Source organism: Suncus etruscus, chromosome 9 (assembly GCF_024139225.1).
Source record: "Suncus etruscus isolate mSunEtr1 chromosome 9, mSunEtr1.pri.cur, whole genome shotgun sequence".
NCBI lineage: Eukaryota > Metazoa > Chordata > Mammalia > Eulipotyphla > Soricidae > Suncus > Suncus etruscus.
In genome coordinates this window covers 65,158,640-65,175,304 of record NC_064856.1, presented here as the reverse complement: position 1 = coordinate 65,175,304, position 16,665 = coordinate 65,158,640, and the positions used below count along the sequence as shown (strand labels likewise).

General features: G+C 40.3%; 1 protein-coding gene across 1 annotated transcript in view; it reads right to left on the bottom strand.

The window, feature by feature from the left end:
- Positions 1 to 16,361, bottom strand: part of INSC (INSC spindle orientation adaptor protein) — a 127,505-nt gene extending 111,144 nt beyond the window's left edge. Inside the window, exon 1 of the mRNA XM_049781019.1 lies at positions 15,819 to 16,361. Within this exon, the coding sequence (XP_049636976.1) occupies positions 15,819 to 15,914 (96 nt within the window). The 5' untranslated portion in view covers positions 15,915 to 16,361. The remainder of the gene's footprint in view (positions 1 to 15,818) is intronic.
- Positions 16,362 to 16,665: the final 304 nt, after the last annotated feature.

The window sequence follows — 16,665 nt, the reverse complement described above, 5'->3', positions numbered from 1 at the left end:
TCTCCAGAAAACTCACTTGAGTGCTGCTGACTTTTAAGGGTACTTATTTTCTTGTTTTTCTACAAGTTTAGTTTGTTTAAGACTATAATTCACCCTCCTCCATCTGCAAATCACCCCAACTCCACAGCGCAAAACAAATAGAATGTATTGACTAAGAAGTGCTTAAGAGCCTACTAACCATCTGGTACTGGCAGAGATCCTGGGGCCAGTGTGGCAGGAACTGTGACCCAATTCCCTCTAACTTTTCAGAAACTTGTCTCTTGTTCAGTCTATCCCACTAGAAAGCTTTGCATAGCAAAGATGAATGTATGAGAAAGGAATATTCCAGAAGAGGCCTTGAGCCACTCAGGATAGCAGGTGAGTAAATATGTAGATTTGGTAAATCCCATCTTAGGTGAGACCCCCCACACACACACACACACTGGACTGAAGCCTGAAGTGAGTATTTGGGGTACCATCCTAGAGCCAGCAAAACTTCTGTGGGCTGTTTTCAGGGAAAAGAGAGTCTGGTAGTAGCCTCAGTCACAGGGATGGTGCCCCTCCAATCTCTCCCTACATCTGTCTCCTTCCCTCTAAGCAGGCCCCTTAGTGAAAACCACTTTTACTAACTCACATTCATGGCACTTAGTGAGCCTTTTCCAAGACCTTGTGAGTTTTTGAGATGAAGTGGTCCTGGGCCAGCTCCAGAACATATATATACATGCAACACACACACACACACACACACACACACACACACATCTACAGACAGCTCTTTCAGATGTCACATCTGAATACACTCCTCTTTAAAACCAGTCTCATGCCATCCTTGATCTGGGTCAACTGGGCATCTGTTCTGCATCAGACACCAGCTGGATAGAGAAATAAATGAATAAAACAATTTTCTTCTTAGAATTTTATTTTCCACTGAAAGAGACATGCAAATTCTTAATTAAATAAAACACAAGAATTCCTCCATGAGTTTAAATAGAATTCTTGACCTTTCTCTGCCAGACATACTCTCTATGGCCTTGGACTATTTATTCCACTTCTCTGGACTTTAAGTACCCCTGGTTTAAGCAACCAGGTCAATTGTTTTGCTTGCAGTTGACCTAGGTCAGATCCTTGACCTCCATATGGTCCCTCAAGCTTGCCAGGAATGATCCCAAAGCATAAAGCCCAGAGTTAGCCCTAATCATAAGAGGATGTGGCCTATAAAAAAAAGAAATTGGCAGTGGTGTGTTTTGTATTGGATGAGCTTCCTATTTAAATCCAATGTTCCAGGGGCCAGAGAGATAGTACAACTAGTAGGGTGATTTCCTTGCACATAACCAACCTGTGTTTAATCCCTGGTATTTCATATTGTTCTCTGAGCACCACAAGGAGAAATTTCTGAGTGCAGAGTCAAGAATGACCCCAGAGCACTGCCAGGTATGGCCCCAAAACAAAACTAAGCAAATACAATATTCCAATAATGTAATAACTCTTTCCTCAAAAAGTTCAGGAAGAGTCCTTCAGAGTCAGACACCAGACTCAGTTCTTTTCTGGATTTTTAAATCCAGACTCCCTGTTGCTCTGTGTTTCTAACTCAAAAGTAGCTATGAATTAAAGAAAATACATGAGGTGCGTGCTAATGACAGCCACTCACATCATCACCTCAGAAGCAGCATTGGAGCTTACCCATTCCACATCATTGTGCCACTATGCATCTGAAGACCACCTCAAACTCAGTGGCCTTTCTGTTAATACATTAAAAATGCTTCAAGCTAGTTATCATCTTCTTTGTCTCTCATCTTCTTAAAATATAATTCTCATTGTAACAGCCCTTTAAAATCCTGTTAGTGAGGCGGAGAGATAGCATGGAGGTAGGGCATTTGCCTTGCATGCAGAAGGACAGTGGTTCGAATTCCGGCATCCCATATGGTCTCCCGAGCCTGCTAGGGGCAATTTCTGAGCATAGAGCCAGGAGTAACCCTTGAGCGCTGCCAGGTGTGACCCTCCCCCCCAAAAAAAAATCCTGTTAGGAACCAACTTTTACTTTCATCGATCTTTTGGATTGTTCTTTGGATTTCCAGTTTATTAATTTCTGCTCTAAGCTTTATTTTCTTCTGACTACCTATTTTTGGTTCATTGTTTATCACTTTTGAATTTCATAAGCTGTTATTATGTATTATGTATTATTTATGTAGGCCCCTTCTTCCTTCCTGATGTTTGTTTGCAAAGCTATAAATTTTCCTCTTAGTACCGCTTTTGCTGTATCCCACAATTTCTGATAATTTGTGCCTTCACTCACATTTATTACAAGAATCTTTTGGTTTCCTCTTTGATTTCATCTCTGACCCACTGGTTGTTAAGTATTGTGCTTTTTAATTTCCAGGTGTTAAAGTTTTTTTTTTCTGTGTCCCTTTGTAGTTATTTAATTTTAGTTGTGATCTGAGAAGGTAGTCTATACAATTCTAGCCTCTTGATTTTATGGTAATATGTTTTATAAGCCAGCATGTGCTCTACCCTGGAGAATAACCTATATGCATTGGAGAAAAATATGCATCCAGTTTTCTGGAGGTGGAGAGCCCTATATATATTTACTAGTTCACTTTCTTTCATTTCTGTTTTTTTTTTTTTGGGGGGGGTCACACCCAGCAGCACTCAGGGGCTACTCCTGGCTCTATGCTCAGAAATTGCCCCAGGCAGGCTCGGGGGACCATATGGGATGCCTGGATTCAAACCACTGTTTTTCTGCATGCAAGGCAACTGCTTTACCTCCATGCTATCTCTCCGGCCCACTTTCATTTCTTCTTTCAGGGCTAGTATATTATTGTTGGGTTTCAGCCTGGTTGACCTATCAAGGGTTGACAGGGTGGAGTTGAGGTCTCCCACTATTATTGTGTTGTTATTATGTCTTTAAGATTCATCAACAATTGTATTAAATATTTTGCTGGTCCCTCATTGGGTATGTATATGTTTAGGAGTGTGACTTCTTCCTCTTGTACATGTTCTTGATTATTATAAAATATCCCACTTTGTCACTTATGACCTTTATACTTCTAAAGTTTGTGTCATCTGATATTAATAAGGCCACTCTAGCTTTTTTAAGGGAATTGTTTGCTTGGATGATTGTCCTCCAAACTTTAATTTTGGGTCTATGTTTGTTCTTACTATTTAGATGTGTTTCTTTTAGGCAGTAGAATGTTGGATTCAGCTTCTTTTTTTTTTTATCTATTTTGCTACTCTGTGTCTCTTATTGTCTATTGATATTGAGAGATCATTATCATGGGATTTAATGTCATGTTTATCTAGGACTTTGGTGTGTCTCTTGGTCTGTCTTGTTTCAAAGTAAACCTTTCAGTTTTCCTTTTAAGGCTGGTTTTGGGTATGTAAAGTTTCTGAGTTGTTGTTTGTCCATGAAGTTATGTATACTTCCTTCAAACCTGGCTAGGTGCATTATTCTAGGTGAAACATTCATTTCACAGAACTTAACAAAAAATCTAACCCCATCAACAAATGGGGAAACAAAATGAATAAACAATTTCTCAAAGCAAAGATACAAATGGCCAAAAGGCACATGAAAAAAATGCTCCACATCACTAATCATCAGGGAGATGCAAATAAAAACAACAATGAGGTACCATCTCAAGTCACAGATCACAAAGAACAAGAACAATTAGTGCTGGAGTGGATGTGGGGAGAAAGAAACTCTCATTCACTGCTGGTTGGAATACTATCTAGTCCAGCCTTTATGATAAACAATATAGAGATTCCTCAAAAAACTGGAAATTGAGTTCTCATTTGAACCAGCTATCACTACTAGGAATATACCCTAGGAACACAAAGATACAATACAAAGTGCCCTCTGCATGACTATGTTCATTGTAGTTCTATTTACAATAGTGAGAGTCTAAAAACAACTCAGATGCTCAACAACAGATGAGTAGCTAAAAGAAGTGTGGTACAGATACACAATGGAATACTATGCAGCTGATGGGTAAAATGAAGTCATGACATTTTCCTATATATGGATGAATATGGAAACTATTATGCTGAGTAAAATGAATCAGAGGGAGAAAGGTAGACAGAATAATCTCAATCATCTGTGGTATTTAAGAAAAATAAAAGATAGTATGGTAATAATACCCAGCAATAATAGATATGAGGTTTGAAAGGACCATCCCATGATATGAAATTTACCACAAATATTGATGAGACAAGTTAGAGAAGTCACTGCACCAACTATCATGATAATGGTAGTGAATGATAGTAATAAAATGTCTTTCTCAAAGACAGTCAGGGCATGGGGGAGGAGGAAGGTAAGGGCATTAGTGGTGGGAAGGTTGCACTGGTGAAGGGGTTGTTCTTTTTTTATAACTGAAACCCAACTTCAAACATATTTGTAATTGTGGTGCTTAAATAAATAAGTTAATTAAGAGTAAAAATAAAATAAAATCTTGTTAGATCTCAGACAACTCAACCCATCTCTAAATTTCTTACTCTGGTGCTATTTACCCTCTCTTCAGGCTGCAAAACTTTGTCCCTGTTTTTGCACTACCATTTTGACTTGTCCACATATCTCTATTTCAAGCTTCAAAGCAAGTTTCCTCTATTCCTCAGAACCAATTTGCTGTCCCAGTTATCAATATTCATGTTTATTTGACCTTCTCATATAAGTTTGCATTTTTGGTAGTTGGTTAGTTGTTGGTTTGAGTGCCACACCTAGAAATTCTCAGGTAATATTCCTGAATCTACACTCAGGACTTACTTCTGGCTGGTTCATGGGTCCATCGCAGGGTGATAGAAAAGGCAAACACTCTATCCAGTATTGCTCCAGCCCCTCTCCTGGAACTTTTGTCTCATTCTTCCTCTTTTTCTCCATCCCCCCAAATCTGTCAAATCACATGAAAACAAGAATACTGAAGAGCTCATACCACTTCATCTTGTATTTGGTTGAGCCTGCTTAGTTTTATAACCAACTAGTGATCGTCTATGGGTGCATTACTCCTGCCCTGCTTGAGCTAATGTCCCAAAGGAATAATCCATATCAACAAGCACTTGACATATTTCTCTATATGGAATTGTTTTTTAAATATTAATAAATATAGCTGTATATAACAATTAGGATCAGGGAGAATAGAGGAATAGTGAAAATTACTATTTCAGTCTTCTGATCTATCTTTCTCCTTACCCTCAATTATTTATTTTCTCATTACAGTCAGCATATATCATTTCTCTGTTCAAAACGCTCCAAGGACCACCCATACAAGGAGTTTCATTGAAAACTCCCATTATTACACTAACCTAACTCCTTCACCTCTTATTTAACTCTGGACGTCTAAATCTACATGGTCTTCTTTAGACAGACTTCAGGGCTTTGCCTGGTCTCTTCTGTTACATTGCCCTTCCTCAAAGCAGTCACACAGTGTGCCCTTTCATTTCCTCTAGCTTCTGTTAAATATCCTTCTACTAGAGAGAATGTATTGACTCTCTACAAATATTCTCCCCTACCTTGGAAATAACTTACCTTTCTATTTCATCACCATTTTTTTTTATAATTCATTTTCTCACACCAGAAAACATACTCAACAGGGGCATTTTATACTTTCCACCATGTCTCAATTCCTAAAACAATGCATGATGCGCAATGGGTGCTGAATGAATGAGAAAAAGAATGCAGTAAATGATTCTGTATCTTGAATCCTTGGCACCTTCTGGCAATTTTCCAAGATGAGCTTATCTGATATGGTTGCCACTGTCCTATTCCAGGTCAATGTCACAACAGATGGACAGTGTACATTCTGGGGGGGGGGCTCCTTATAAATGACAATCCTCAGATAACTGAGGTAGAGACACAGGATAAACCTACCATCTGGTTTCTTAATGCTGCATTTTAAAATGCTATCCTACCCTCTATATACACATAACGTCTCCTCTAGACTGTCCAAATTGCACAGGGTTAAAGCAGAATCTTAGTAGAAAATGGAAAGAAAAATAAAAGCATCCCCTCTTTCCATAGATTGCTTTATTTCCTCCCCCCCCTTCAGTACTAAAATCTGCAATGCTACAGAAATGAGTTATTACTCTCTATCTTCTCTCAAAAATTCCAAATCTTAAGCCTAATCAGCACCACAGAAGGGGAGATGGTAATAGTGAAGTTGAGATAAAGGTGCAATCAGTATTTCACCTTCTAGTCTTCTCCTCATCCTGCAGCTGCAAATAATTCAACTTCTAACCAGCACAGTGACATCTCCCTGTCCATAAGGTCTCCTCACTAAGGCTGTGGACTACAATTATCTGAATTCATATCTTTTAAATTAGTTCTTATAAAATTAAAATACTTTCCAGGATCTTTCTCTTTCTGACCCCTCCATTCCACATAGTAAGTTAATTGTAAATATTACTACCTCAAAAAGACCCACCTTATGTCTGATTCTTTATTACTCACTCTATCAATCACTTGGATGTTTACTTTCTATAATAACATAATAATATATTATATTATTGATCATCTTATACATGTAAATCTCAGTTCTGTGTGCTAAGAGTATAAAGATATCTTGATACACCAATAATAAAGAATACATATAGCCTCAGATGTTGTATTTTAAATATAATTCTACTTTTAAAGAATAAAGTATCTAAGGATAAATGTCTTATTATGAGACAAGAAAAGAGTAAAAGAAGCTTATAAGATCTTGCCATACGAGATAGTAAACAAAGTGCTCAAAAAAAAGTCAAAATAAACAGAAGCCAACTCACTGAATCTAGGACAATTTGAACATCAAAATAAAACACGTGTATTGACTATAATCTACTGAAGAAATTAAGAATCTGAGTCCATCATGAAGAAATAAAGAAAATGAGGAAGATGAAGAAAAGAAAAAAATTCTCTTTACAGTAGAATGACAACCATTGAATATAAGAGAAATAGATTCAGTAACATAAATAATAATTCACAAGTGAGAAGCCAGAGTGGTGGCATGGAGCAATAAGATGTCTGCCTTGCTGGCATTAGCCTAGGACAGACCTTGGGGGATCATATGGGATGCCTGGGGATCGAACCAAGGTCCGTCCTAGGCTAGCTGAGTGTCACCAGGTGTGGCCCAAAATAAAGCATAAACAAAAAAAATAATTCACAAGTAAAATCTTGGTGACAAACAAGATATTCTCATAATTTTGAAAATTGTCTCTATAGGGCCCGGAGAGATAGCACAGTGGCGTTTGCCTTGCAAGCAGCCGATCCAGGACCAAAGGTGGTTGATTCGAATCCCGGTGTCCCATATGGTCCCCCGTGCCTGCCAGGAGCTGTTTCTGAGCAGACAGCCAGGAGTAACCCCTGAGCAATGCCGGGTATGGCCCAAAAAAAAAAAAAAAAAAAAAAGAAAATTGTCTCTATAAAGTACTATGAATTGTAAAGAGTTATTTCATAAAAGACACAGAAGTGTCTATTAACAAGCACTCAAGATGTTTCCACCACTAACACTAGGACCATCCCTGCATCCTGCTTTGTAGATAGGGTAAAATCACTTCAGTGTTATTCATGCCCCACATAAATAACTTGAATCAAATCTTGAAAAACCTTCAGATGACCCAAAGTTAGGAATATTTGGCATAACTTACTATAATATTTGAAAACTTAAAATTCAAATAGGAAAAAAATTATTTTGTTGTGAATGAAAGGAGACTAAAGGAGTAAGATAATTAAATGTAACATGCAGAATATTTTAAATGAGAAGGAAAATAAGAGAGTCATTGGGAAATTATTGGGGCAGAATTGTACAATTGCAAGAGAATATCCTTTTAAAGTTTTGGGGGTTAAAGAGTCATGATGATTTTAGTTTAGTCTTAATTCAGAACTATGAATATTTTAGATAGATATATATATATTTTTTTTGGTTTTTGGGCCACACCCGGTGACGCTCAGGGGTTACTCCTGGCTATGCGCTCAGAAGTCGCTCCTGGCTTGGGGGACCATATGGGACGCCGGGGGATCGAACCGCGGTCCGTCTCCTAGGCTAGCGCAGGTAAGGCAGGCACCTTACCTCGAGCGCCACCGCCCGGCCCCTATTTTAGATATATTAATGTATACATATATAAATTATAAAATATTAATAATTTTATGAGTAATTAAAATAATGTACATTTATATTCTTTGAAAGGAGGATAATACTAAATAAGTGGGGTTTCCTATAAGTAACTACAGGATATGTATAACAATGCAAGACATTGCATTATTATTTAGTATTTAGTATAATTATTTACTATTAGCACTTTGCAAGCAAAGTCATAATTTTCATTAATCTGATAAATAAAAATGAAAAACAACATGAAGATTGCTTCTATGTTACTGAATGACAGTGTTGATACATAGCCAATCAGAACTTTCCTTACTTAGAGCTACTTAGTGACTGCCTATAAAAGCCCACCAGTTTAACTTGCTAGATAATTTTGTATTAGCATGTACTTGTCTCTCTGGCTGAACTTAAGTTTTTAAAATTTAAAAATGACCTTTTTTCTTCCAGACTATTTCCCCTTATCTTTGAAGAAAATGATCAAGGATTTTAGCCTCTGAAAGGCATCTCTGGCCATCTCAGTGTACCTAATACTTCTTTTACTATTATACCAAAATCTTCAGTATATGCCTTGATCGTGTTCAATGAACAACGCTGCACCATTTATTTTCTATCTTTCTACCTGAGACTAAGACAGTCCCTTCTCATCTTCCATTGTCATGGCTCTTCCTACTTTCTGAATCTCCTAAGAAAGCCCCTGACTTGAGTCTCTTTCATTTTCCTCAAATATATATATATATAAAAGATTGAGAAAAATGTGTTCTTTCCTTATTTTACGCATAGAAAAGGTAAAAAAAAAAAAAGCATAGTGTGCCGAGACTGAGCCCAAACTGTCATCAGATCTCTCACCCAGGTCTCTCATTCAATTCTTTCTCTCATAGCATTCTTTCTCAGAAGCAGTGGTCATATATTCTACAGGAGACACTAGCATCATGACTGCATTATGAGAAACCCCATTTTGGGACAAAGAAACAGGCTTTAAGTCATCTCTGACTCTTGATTTTACTCATCACAATGCTGATTTCTGTAGCCTTCCTCTGCTCCTCTATGAAATCACTCATTCTTTCCTGCAAATACAACTTTGAAACCAGTATCACACACAAACCCACAATGCAGTCCCTACCCCCAGACCACAGACTGCCTCTCCCATGGTTTCCAAACCCAGATATTTGGTTTGTAAAACAAAACCTCCACTTCTCTAGCAAAAAAGTGAACACCATGCACAATTATGCAGCCAAATTGCTGACGCCAGCAGACATTGCATCAGGCCTAATGGGGCTTGGTCTGTCCAGAGAGGGAAGTCCAGGCTAGGATGATTACAGAGTCTAGTTGTAGCATCTGTTTCCCAGGACACAGATGCTCTAGTAAAAACATGAAGCCATAAACACCCAGTGCTATCCACCTTGTGGTATATAGGATCTTGGGTGGGAGAATCCTGCCCAATCTGGAAGGCCTCCCAACCTTACAACTGCTTCCTATAGGGCAGCAATCTTAATGGAAGGTAAAAGTGAGCAATGATGCTGAGAAGTCAAGCCCATAACCCTTCCCTGGTGACAGTGGTTTCTCCAGCTTTCAAGGCGTTGGAAGCATGAGAAGTCAGTGACCATTTATGATTGCAGAGCAGAAAAACCTAGATGAGATTTTTCATTTGATTGTCTCTAACTTAGGGCCGTCATTTGACCTCACTGTGCTTCTGTGTCCTGGTCCTTAAACTAGAAGCTATCTCCCAATGCTTTTCCAAAGTTTCCTGAAATAAAAGTTGTGAAGAACCTAACAAGCAGACACCAAGTAAATGAGAATCTTTGTGAATAAGCTTCCCTCACACACTATCATACACACACAGGTTTGACCACTTACCTGATGCTCTCTTGCTGGATTATAAACCTGTTTTCACTTAGTTGAGTTTAAAGTCCAGGCAAATATTTAAATCCTCATCAGGGAAGAAATAAAGTCTGAGTTTTTACTTTTTTTGAGGTGACATTTCTCTAAGAAGATTCTCATTTATACTGACTTCCCAGCATATTCTTTAGTACCAAGAGTTAATCCAGAACCCCAGGTTAATGATTTCTCCTTCCTACTCCTTCCTGCCTTGTCACCAAATGCTCTAGAGAGCAGAATTATTCTTGATCTTGGGCAATAGCCCCACCCTCAAGAGTTATAATGTTGCATCCTAGGAAGCAGGATCTCAACACAGTGCCAGAAAGTCTAACCTGAAAGTACCTCTACTCATTCTTCAGTGATAAATATTGTTTGCATGCACATGCTGGTCCCCTTTTTAGGCATTAGAAATCTTAGTCGGGGTAAAAGCATCAATCTTGGAATAAGATTAGAACTTAAGTCCTTCTGACAATATAGCTAGAGCTTTGCCCTGTATTTGAGTGACCTGAAGACATATGTCTCTTACTGCTTAAATGTAACATATGACATCCCTCCCTCATGGAGAGGAAAAACAAGTAGATCATGGCCTCACAAAACCAGGGTAGGGGACAGAAAAGCTCCCTTGTTTGTATTTCTCCATTCCAAAGCCCCCATGTTCCTTATCTTAGTTCCAAGTACAGAAGGGTTTCTCTGATCAGATACCATGTGGTTTGTGCCTGATGAAACAAAGGTCAGGTCCAAGAGACACAGAATAAGCCTAGTAAAGGGCCACATGAGGAAGGGGTAGCCATGAAGCTAGAGTCGGGCTTAGGGCAAGGGGTCAATATCTTTAGGGTACCCAGACACTTGTGCTTTTGAGATAGAAAAGAGCTGGCAGCTGAAACACTGAGAGCAGGCGACTAATATCAATGACCTTATTCATTTGCAACAATCTCCATTGTCTGAGCCAGTACAGAGATGGGCATTCTCTCCCAGAGCCCCAAGGAAAAAAAGCTCCAAGATATGAATCAGAATGCAAATACAGAGGTACCAAACTTGAGACCTATGGTTTGAAAACCGGATAACATATTTAAAGTCGAAGACATCCCCCAAAATATCTACATATTTCTCATTGACAGAAACCAATAGAATACTCAATTTTTCGCTGTTCATGAATGTATTTCTATGTCTTTCAGTAAGCCTTAAAGTAAATATATGTACACTATAAAACTATAAGAGAGAAAGTCAAGTTTCCAACTACTGTAGTTGCTAGAATGAAACAGTGTGATAGACTAACAGCTTCCTAGTAGACAGACTAATAAGGGAAGCACACAGGTGATGGTCTCACATCACATGACCAGTAGAAAGTCTTTTTAATGTGCTAAATCTTACTTTTATTAACAGAGAAAAAGGGGGACAATTCATCTAATACATTTCTTGTAAAAAGTGAATGAAAGACAGTAACTATTAAAGATTTCATAAGTGGTACTTGTTAACACAATTATTCTGTTGTCACATTTCTTTTTTGGAACTATGTTAACTTAGTGGTGCTGCCCTGATGCTCTATAAGTTTTTTGTTGCTGCTCTGATATTTGGAATGACAGTAATTTGCATTTTATTCACTTAGAAATGAATGAAGAACTTAAAATTGAGGCAACATATGATTCTCTATTTTAGTTTCCATCTTTTCATGAATACTAAAGTGATGAAGGTCCTACAAAGCCGAAAAGAATGCAGATATCTAACCTTCAATAATTTTGCTGGGCATGAAAGATGCTACACTTATTAACCTTTTTTTTAACTATACCCAAGGGCTAGATAAAAGATCAGTTATTGTGGAAGGGAGATGCCAATACCATTTTTCCTACTAAGGAGATGCAAAAACTCATCTCTTGCTATTATAAAAGTTGGTGGAGTAATGAATGGCTCAGGCACTCCTTGAATGAAACTTTCAACACCAATAGAAAAAATAAGAATTTTATCTTTACAACTTCTTTATTTATTTTTGTTGCACACTGATTCTAGCTACTTATGAATCTATTCCAAGGAATAATGGCTAGTATGAGAGGACCAATATAGGTATAGGACTATATAGATAATATCGGGCAAATAAAAAGTATAGGATGAATAATTATTACAACAAAAACAACAAACACCTGGTGTTTTGTAACACCTACCAGTCACAGTTTAGTGTGTTCACAGCAGTCCCCAGAAGAAGCATATTAGAGGAAGCAAGAGATACAATGAAAGAAAGAAGCACAGCCAATCTAAGTGAACCCTTCCAACCCATTGTAAAAACAGTCTGCCCATAGTGGACTTACAATAGGAGCAATTTAAGCCAAAGCAAAGAAATATCAGCTTAGCTCAACTCACTGCTCCTCACTGCCAAGCCATTGGGGCTGACTGTGTGTTTACTGCATGGAGAACCCAAAGTAAAAAGTAGAGCTTAGAGCTGAGCTAGACCTTAGGCTCCAAACTGCTATGGATTGCCATACAACATGGATCCTTTCACATATATAAGGGGGAAAGATGCTTCTAGGACTGACTCTGAGGCCAAAGGCTGTAATTTTCAGACCAAATGGATTCCCCACTCCCAACAAAGGTAGTGGTATTGTATTACCAGCTGCCCTTTTCCTCTCTTGAGATATTCCCTGCTAATGCCAGTTTCTTGGACTCATTGCTCAGGATAACAAATGCCAGCTAAAGGGGAGCTGGAAGGGGCAGAGAGAATGGGCAAGTTAGGAATTGCATGCTGGTGCATACATATAGATTTTATAGTTGGTGCCTATGACATGCATGTCTCTGCTTATGAGTGTGCATGTAGAAAGCATGATGTTGGCATGAATGCAGTGAGGGGTAGCATATTTGAAATGGATGTGGGGACAGGAGAGACCCATAAAGCAGTTTAATGAGTGTGGGTGACTTGTAAGTGTTTATAACTGAGTATGCGGTAAGGACTGCTTATCCTCCTGTTTTCCCAACTTCTCTCATAAAGTGATAAGGCCGTTCTCAAACCCTCTCCTCACCCTGGCCAGCCAGTTGGGGTTTACTCAAAGGCTCTTGAATGTTTGACCAGGCTCTGAGCTCCTGCCCTCCTCCCAGTTTGGAGAAACCAAAGCTGCTTGACCCACAGAGAGGACACCCAGCTGTCTGGTCACCCTAGAAAGGCTAAATTCAGGTGACACTTTTCATCCCCCAGTTTGTGCCTCTATCAAGGCCCAGATCTATTCATCCATCTATACAAGCACTCAGCCCAGACTGGCCCATTTCAGTTCAACACATTCAGAGATACACTCTACACAGGGGTACAGAGCTTTGCCTCCCCACAACACACACCCTCTCCCAAACATGCTTATACCCTGGGACACCTGCTTGAAAGGCTTACAAGTGGCCAAATAAGCTCAGAAACATTCTTTCCCTTGGCATTGCCTCCTACTCACCAGCACAGGAACTCTGGGAGACTTTCTAGGCAAACAATCACAAACTTGCTGGCAGATTCCGGACCTGTTGGGAATCCAGAGACTCCAAGAAGCCCTGATTCTTTCGGATCACTTGTGTAAAGCCTGTCCACTTACCCCTTAAAAAAGCCTGGTGCGTGCAGCTGACAGTGGCAGGGGCACCTCTGGGGCTCCAGAGGCCGGAGAAAGTGACCCCCGCTGGGCTGGACCCGCCCGCCCGGCTCTGCCCCCGCCCACCCGCTCTAAGCGGCCGCGGGACCTTCTACAACAGCGAGTTCCCTGCCAGACCAAAGTCCCGCGTCAGCCACCGCTGCTGGCCGGGCTCAGCCGGCCGCGAGGCTATTTTGGTGCCTGGTACCGGGTCAGTGGAAAGAGCGAGTTCTCCTCTGTGGGAACGCAGGAATGGGGCCGCGGTCAGGCATGATTAGAGACCAGCCTCATCCCAGAGCCATGGCTAAATCCCCAGAGTCTCGGTCCAGGAGGGGGGTGACCACATGTGCCCACATGCCAACATCTGGAGAGGGGCAGGGAATGCACAAAGGATCCTTTCCCTTGGAGCTGAAAGGAGGAGTTTGGGTGCAGTTCACAAGCTCCCGCTGAACTTTGAACAGCCCCTGAAGGTCTAGAAAGATATTTGATTTCTTCACCGCCGGTGTTTCCCCTTGGAATGGAAATCAGACACATTAAGTCACACTCCAAATCAGCGACCAGCCAAAAAAAAAAAAAATAATAACTGTTGGGGGGGGGGGATGCACTATAGACTCTGAACTTATTTAGTCCAGGATCTAAATCCAAAGAAGTCTGATTCCTACCCAAAAGCTCAAGAATGTGATTCCTACCCAAAAGTTCAGAAGTTTGGTGCCTACCCAAAATCTCAGGAATGTGGTGTGTGTGTGTGTGTGTGTGTGTGTGTGTGTCTGTGTCTGTGTCTGTGTGTCTGTGTGTCTGTGTGTCTGTGTCTGTGTGTCTGTGTCTGTGTGTGTTTGTCTGTGTGTGTCTGTGTGTGAGGTCATTCCATTTGATTATTTCTACCCTTCCACAAATGGGAGGTGAGGAGGATGGGAAGTAAAAGTTGTGCTATCTAGGAATGGGTGTTTACACATGGCCTTAAAGAAGGCAAAAAGAACCCTTACCCTCCCCTTTGCCATTTTCCCCCAGTTTTAACCCTCTTCTTCACAGTTTTTCTAAGTCCTTCATATACAAAGTGGGTCAATATGCTCATACTGTGTATTCCGGGAGAGAGAAATTGGCTTCACCTTCTTGCTGTGATGACCACTCCAAGGTACTCTCAGCTGAGTCCTGTGACCCTCTCACTTCAGACCCTAGCTAAAATAGCTACTCCCTAGTCCTGGGCCCTTTGAAGCTTCTAGTTGTAACTCAATCGCCTTAACTCTCTGGGAGGCACAGATAAGTAAATTTGACTTCAGTATAAGTCCAATTTCAGCACCTGATCTTAACCCACCCAGACGCAGTTCCTTGAGTAGAGCTTCAGTGCCTTTTCTTCTTCTATTTTTTTTTTTTCTAGTTCAGTTTTGGGCCAAACCTAGTGGTGCTCAGGGCAAATTCTTGACTCTGTGCTCAGGGATCACTCCTGATTGGCACATTCAAGGCAAGCTTTCTATCCATTGTACTATTGCTATAACCACTTCAATTTCTATTTCAAGAAGGGAAACTTCAGAAATTGGGGGCTTGCACCCCAGTCACTCACTTGAAGCATAGTATTTCTAAATGGTATATAGAATATTTTCTAAGAAATGTTTATGAGCATTTTTTTCTGTGTTTCAAGTAGATCATCTAGTACAATAAGAACAGCCAGACCCTGAGAGATTGCACAGTAGGTAGGGTACTTGCCTTGACTACCATGGATCCAAGTTCAATCCCTGGCACCCTGTATGGTCACCTAAGCGTCTCCAGGAGTAATCCCTGAATACAGAGCTAGGTGTAAGCTCTGAGCACTGTTGGAGCCCAAAACAATGCCTCTTCCCAGTATCACTGATTATAAAAATAAAGTTTAAAAAAGTATCTCAGACTTTTTCTTTAGAGATCTTATTTTGTATACCACCTTCACTACTTAATACTTTCTAGCTGTGTGCTGCCCTTGAGTTTAACACGTTTAACATGTCACTTAAAATCTCCCAGTCTTGGCTTTTCCACCTTTATTATGGAGATCATAATCATCTCCATTAGTTTATGAGTTGTTTGTTAAATTGAAAGATGAGACCAGTAAAAGTACCTGGGTTGCTGAGATGCATTTTAGTATGCTAGAAATGGGATGAGACAGATTATAAACAGGGTAAGTGTTAACAAAAGATTTCAGGCTTCTTTTATTTCCATGCTCAAACTCCAAGTCTGTGTTTCAGGGCTAATTTAAGACAAACTATTTTGTTTTCTAGATGCACACTTGAGATACATGGTACCACCCTTTCCAACAACAACATATAAACACACTTTCTCAGATACATACAGCACAGCCCAACTTCTTGGGATCCTGTCGTCCCCATTGGTCCCAGTTGTCTGTATCCTCACAGGCTGCTGCTTCTTTTCCTGGGGGCCTCCTCATGACTCCACTCTTGGTCACAGCAACTCCAAGTTTCCTTAAAGGGAGCCCTGAAGGGAACTCTTTTCTCCTTGTCCATCCTTCTGTGCCATAGTATCAGCAAGGCCTATGTGACTCAAGGTGCCAGAATGGCAGAGGTGTCAGAGGCCTCTCCCGAGCAGTTCAGATCTGAAGCATAGAAAGCTCAGAGTGGGAGCGTCATCTCCCGCCCCCTGTCTGGCTTCCCAGGGCTGTCCTGCTTAATTCTTAATGGAAATTCCATCCCTAATACAGGCCCTCGCTGGCTCAGGAAGACCAGACTTGGGCCAACAGCAGGCTCCACCCAAAGACAGGAGGCTTTCTGATCATAAAAAACAGCTATAATGGAGAAATTATCCAAAGCCACATCCAGTGAAGGATCCTCAAACCTGTCTCCATGTTCTCCCTTCTTAAACAGTATAGGCCATCTGATTCAGCATTTCAAGTTATGTCAGAAAGGACACACTCTGACTTAAGTGGAAGGAAGACTTATAGTTTGGTTTATAATTTGGCCAGCCAGTAACTAGTTGACCCCAGTCTCATCTCCAAAGTCAGATTGCTCTGCATATCCTATATGGTCACTGGAAGGAGACACAGGAACAAGTATCATGCAGGGACTATTCCAAGACTCTCAGCACTAGTCCATATGTCCTCTCAATTCTCAGGTCGAGAAGGCTGAATGAAGCACACAGAAAAGTTCATTGCATGAGAATCCAACTCTCAGGGAGACAGCCTA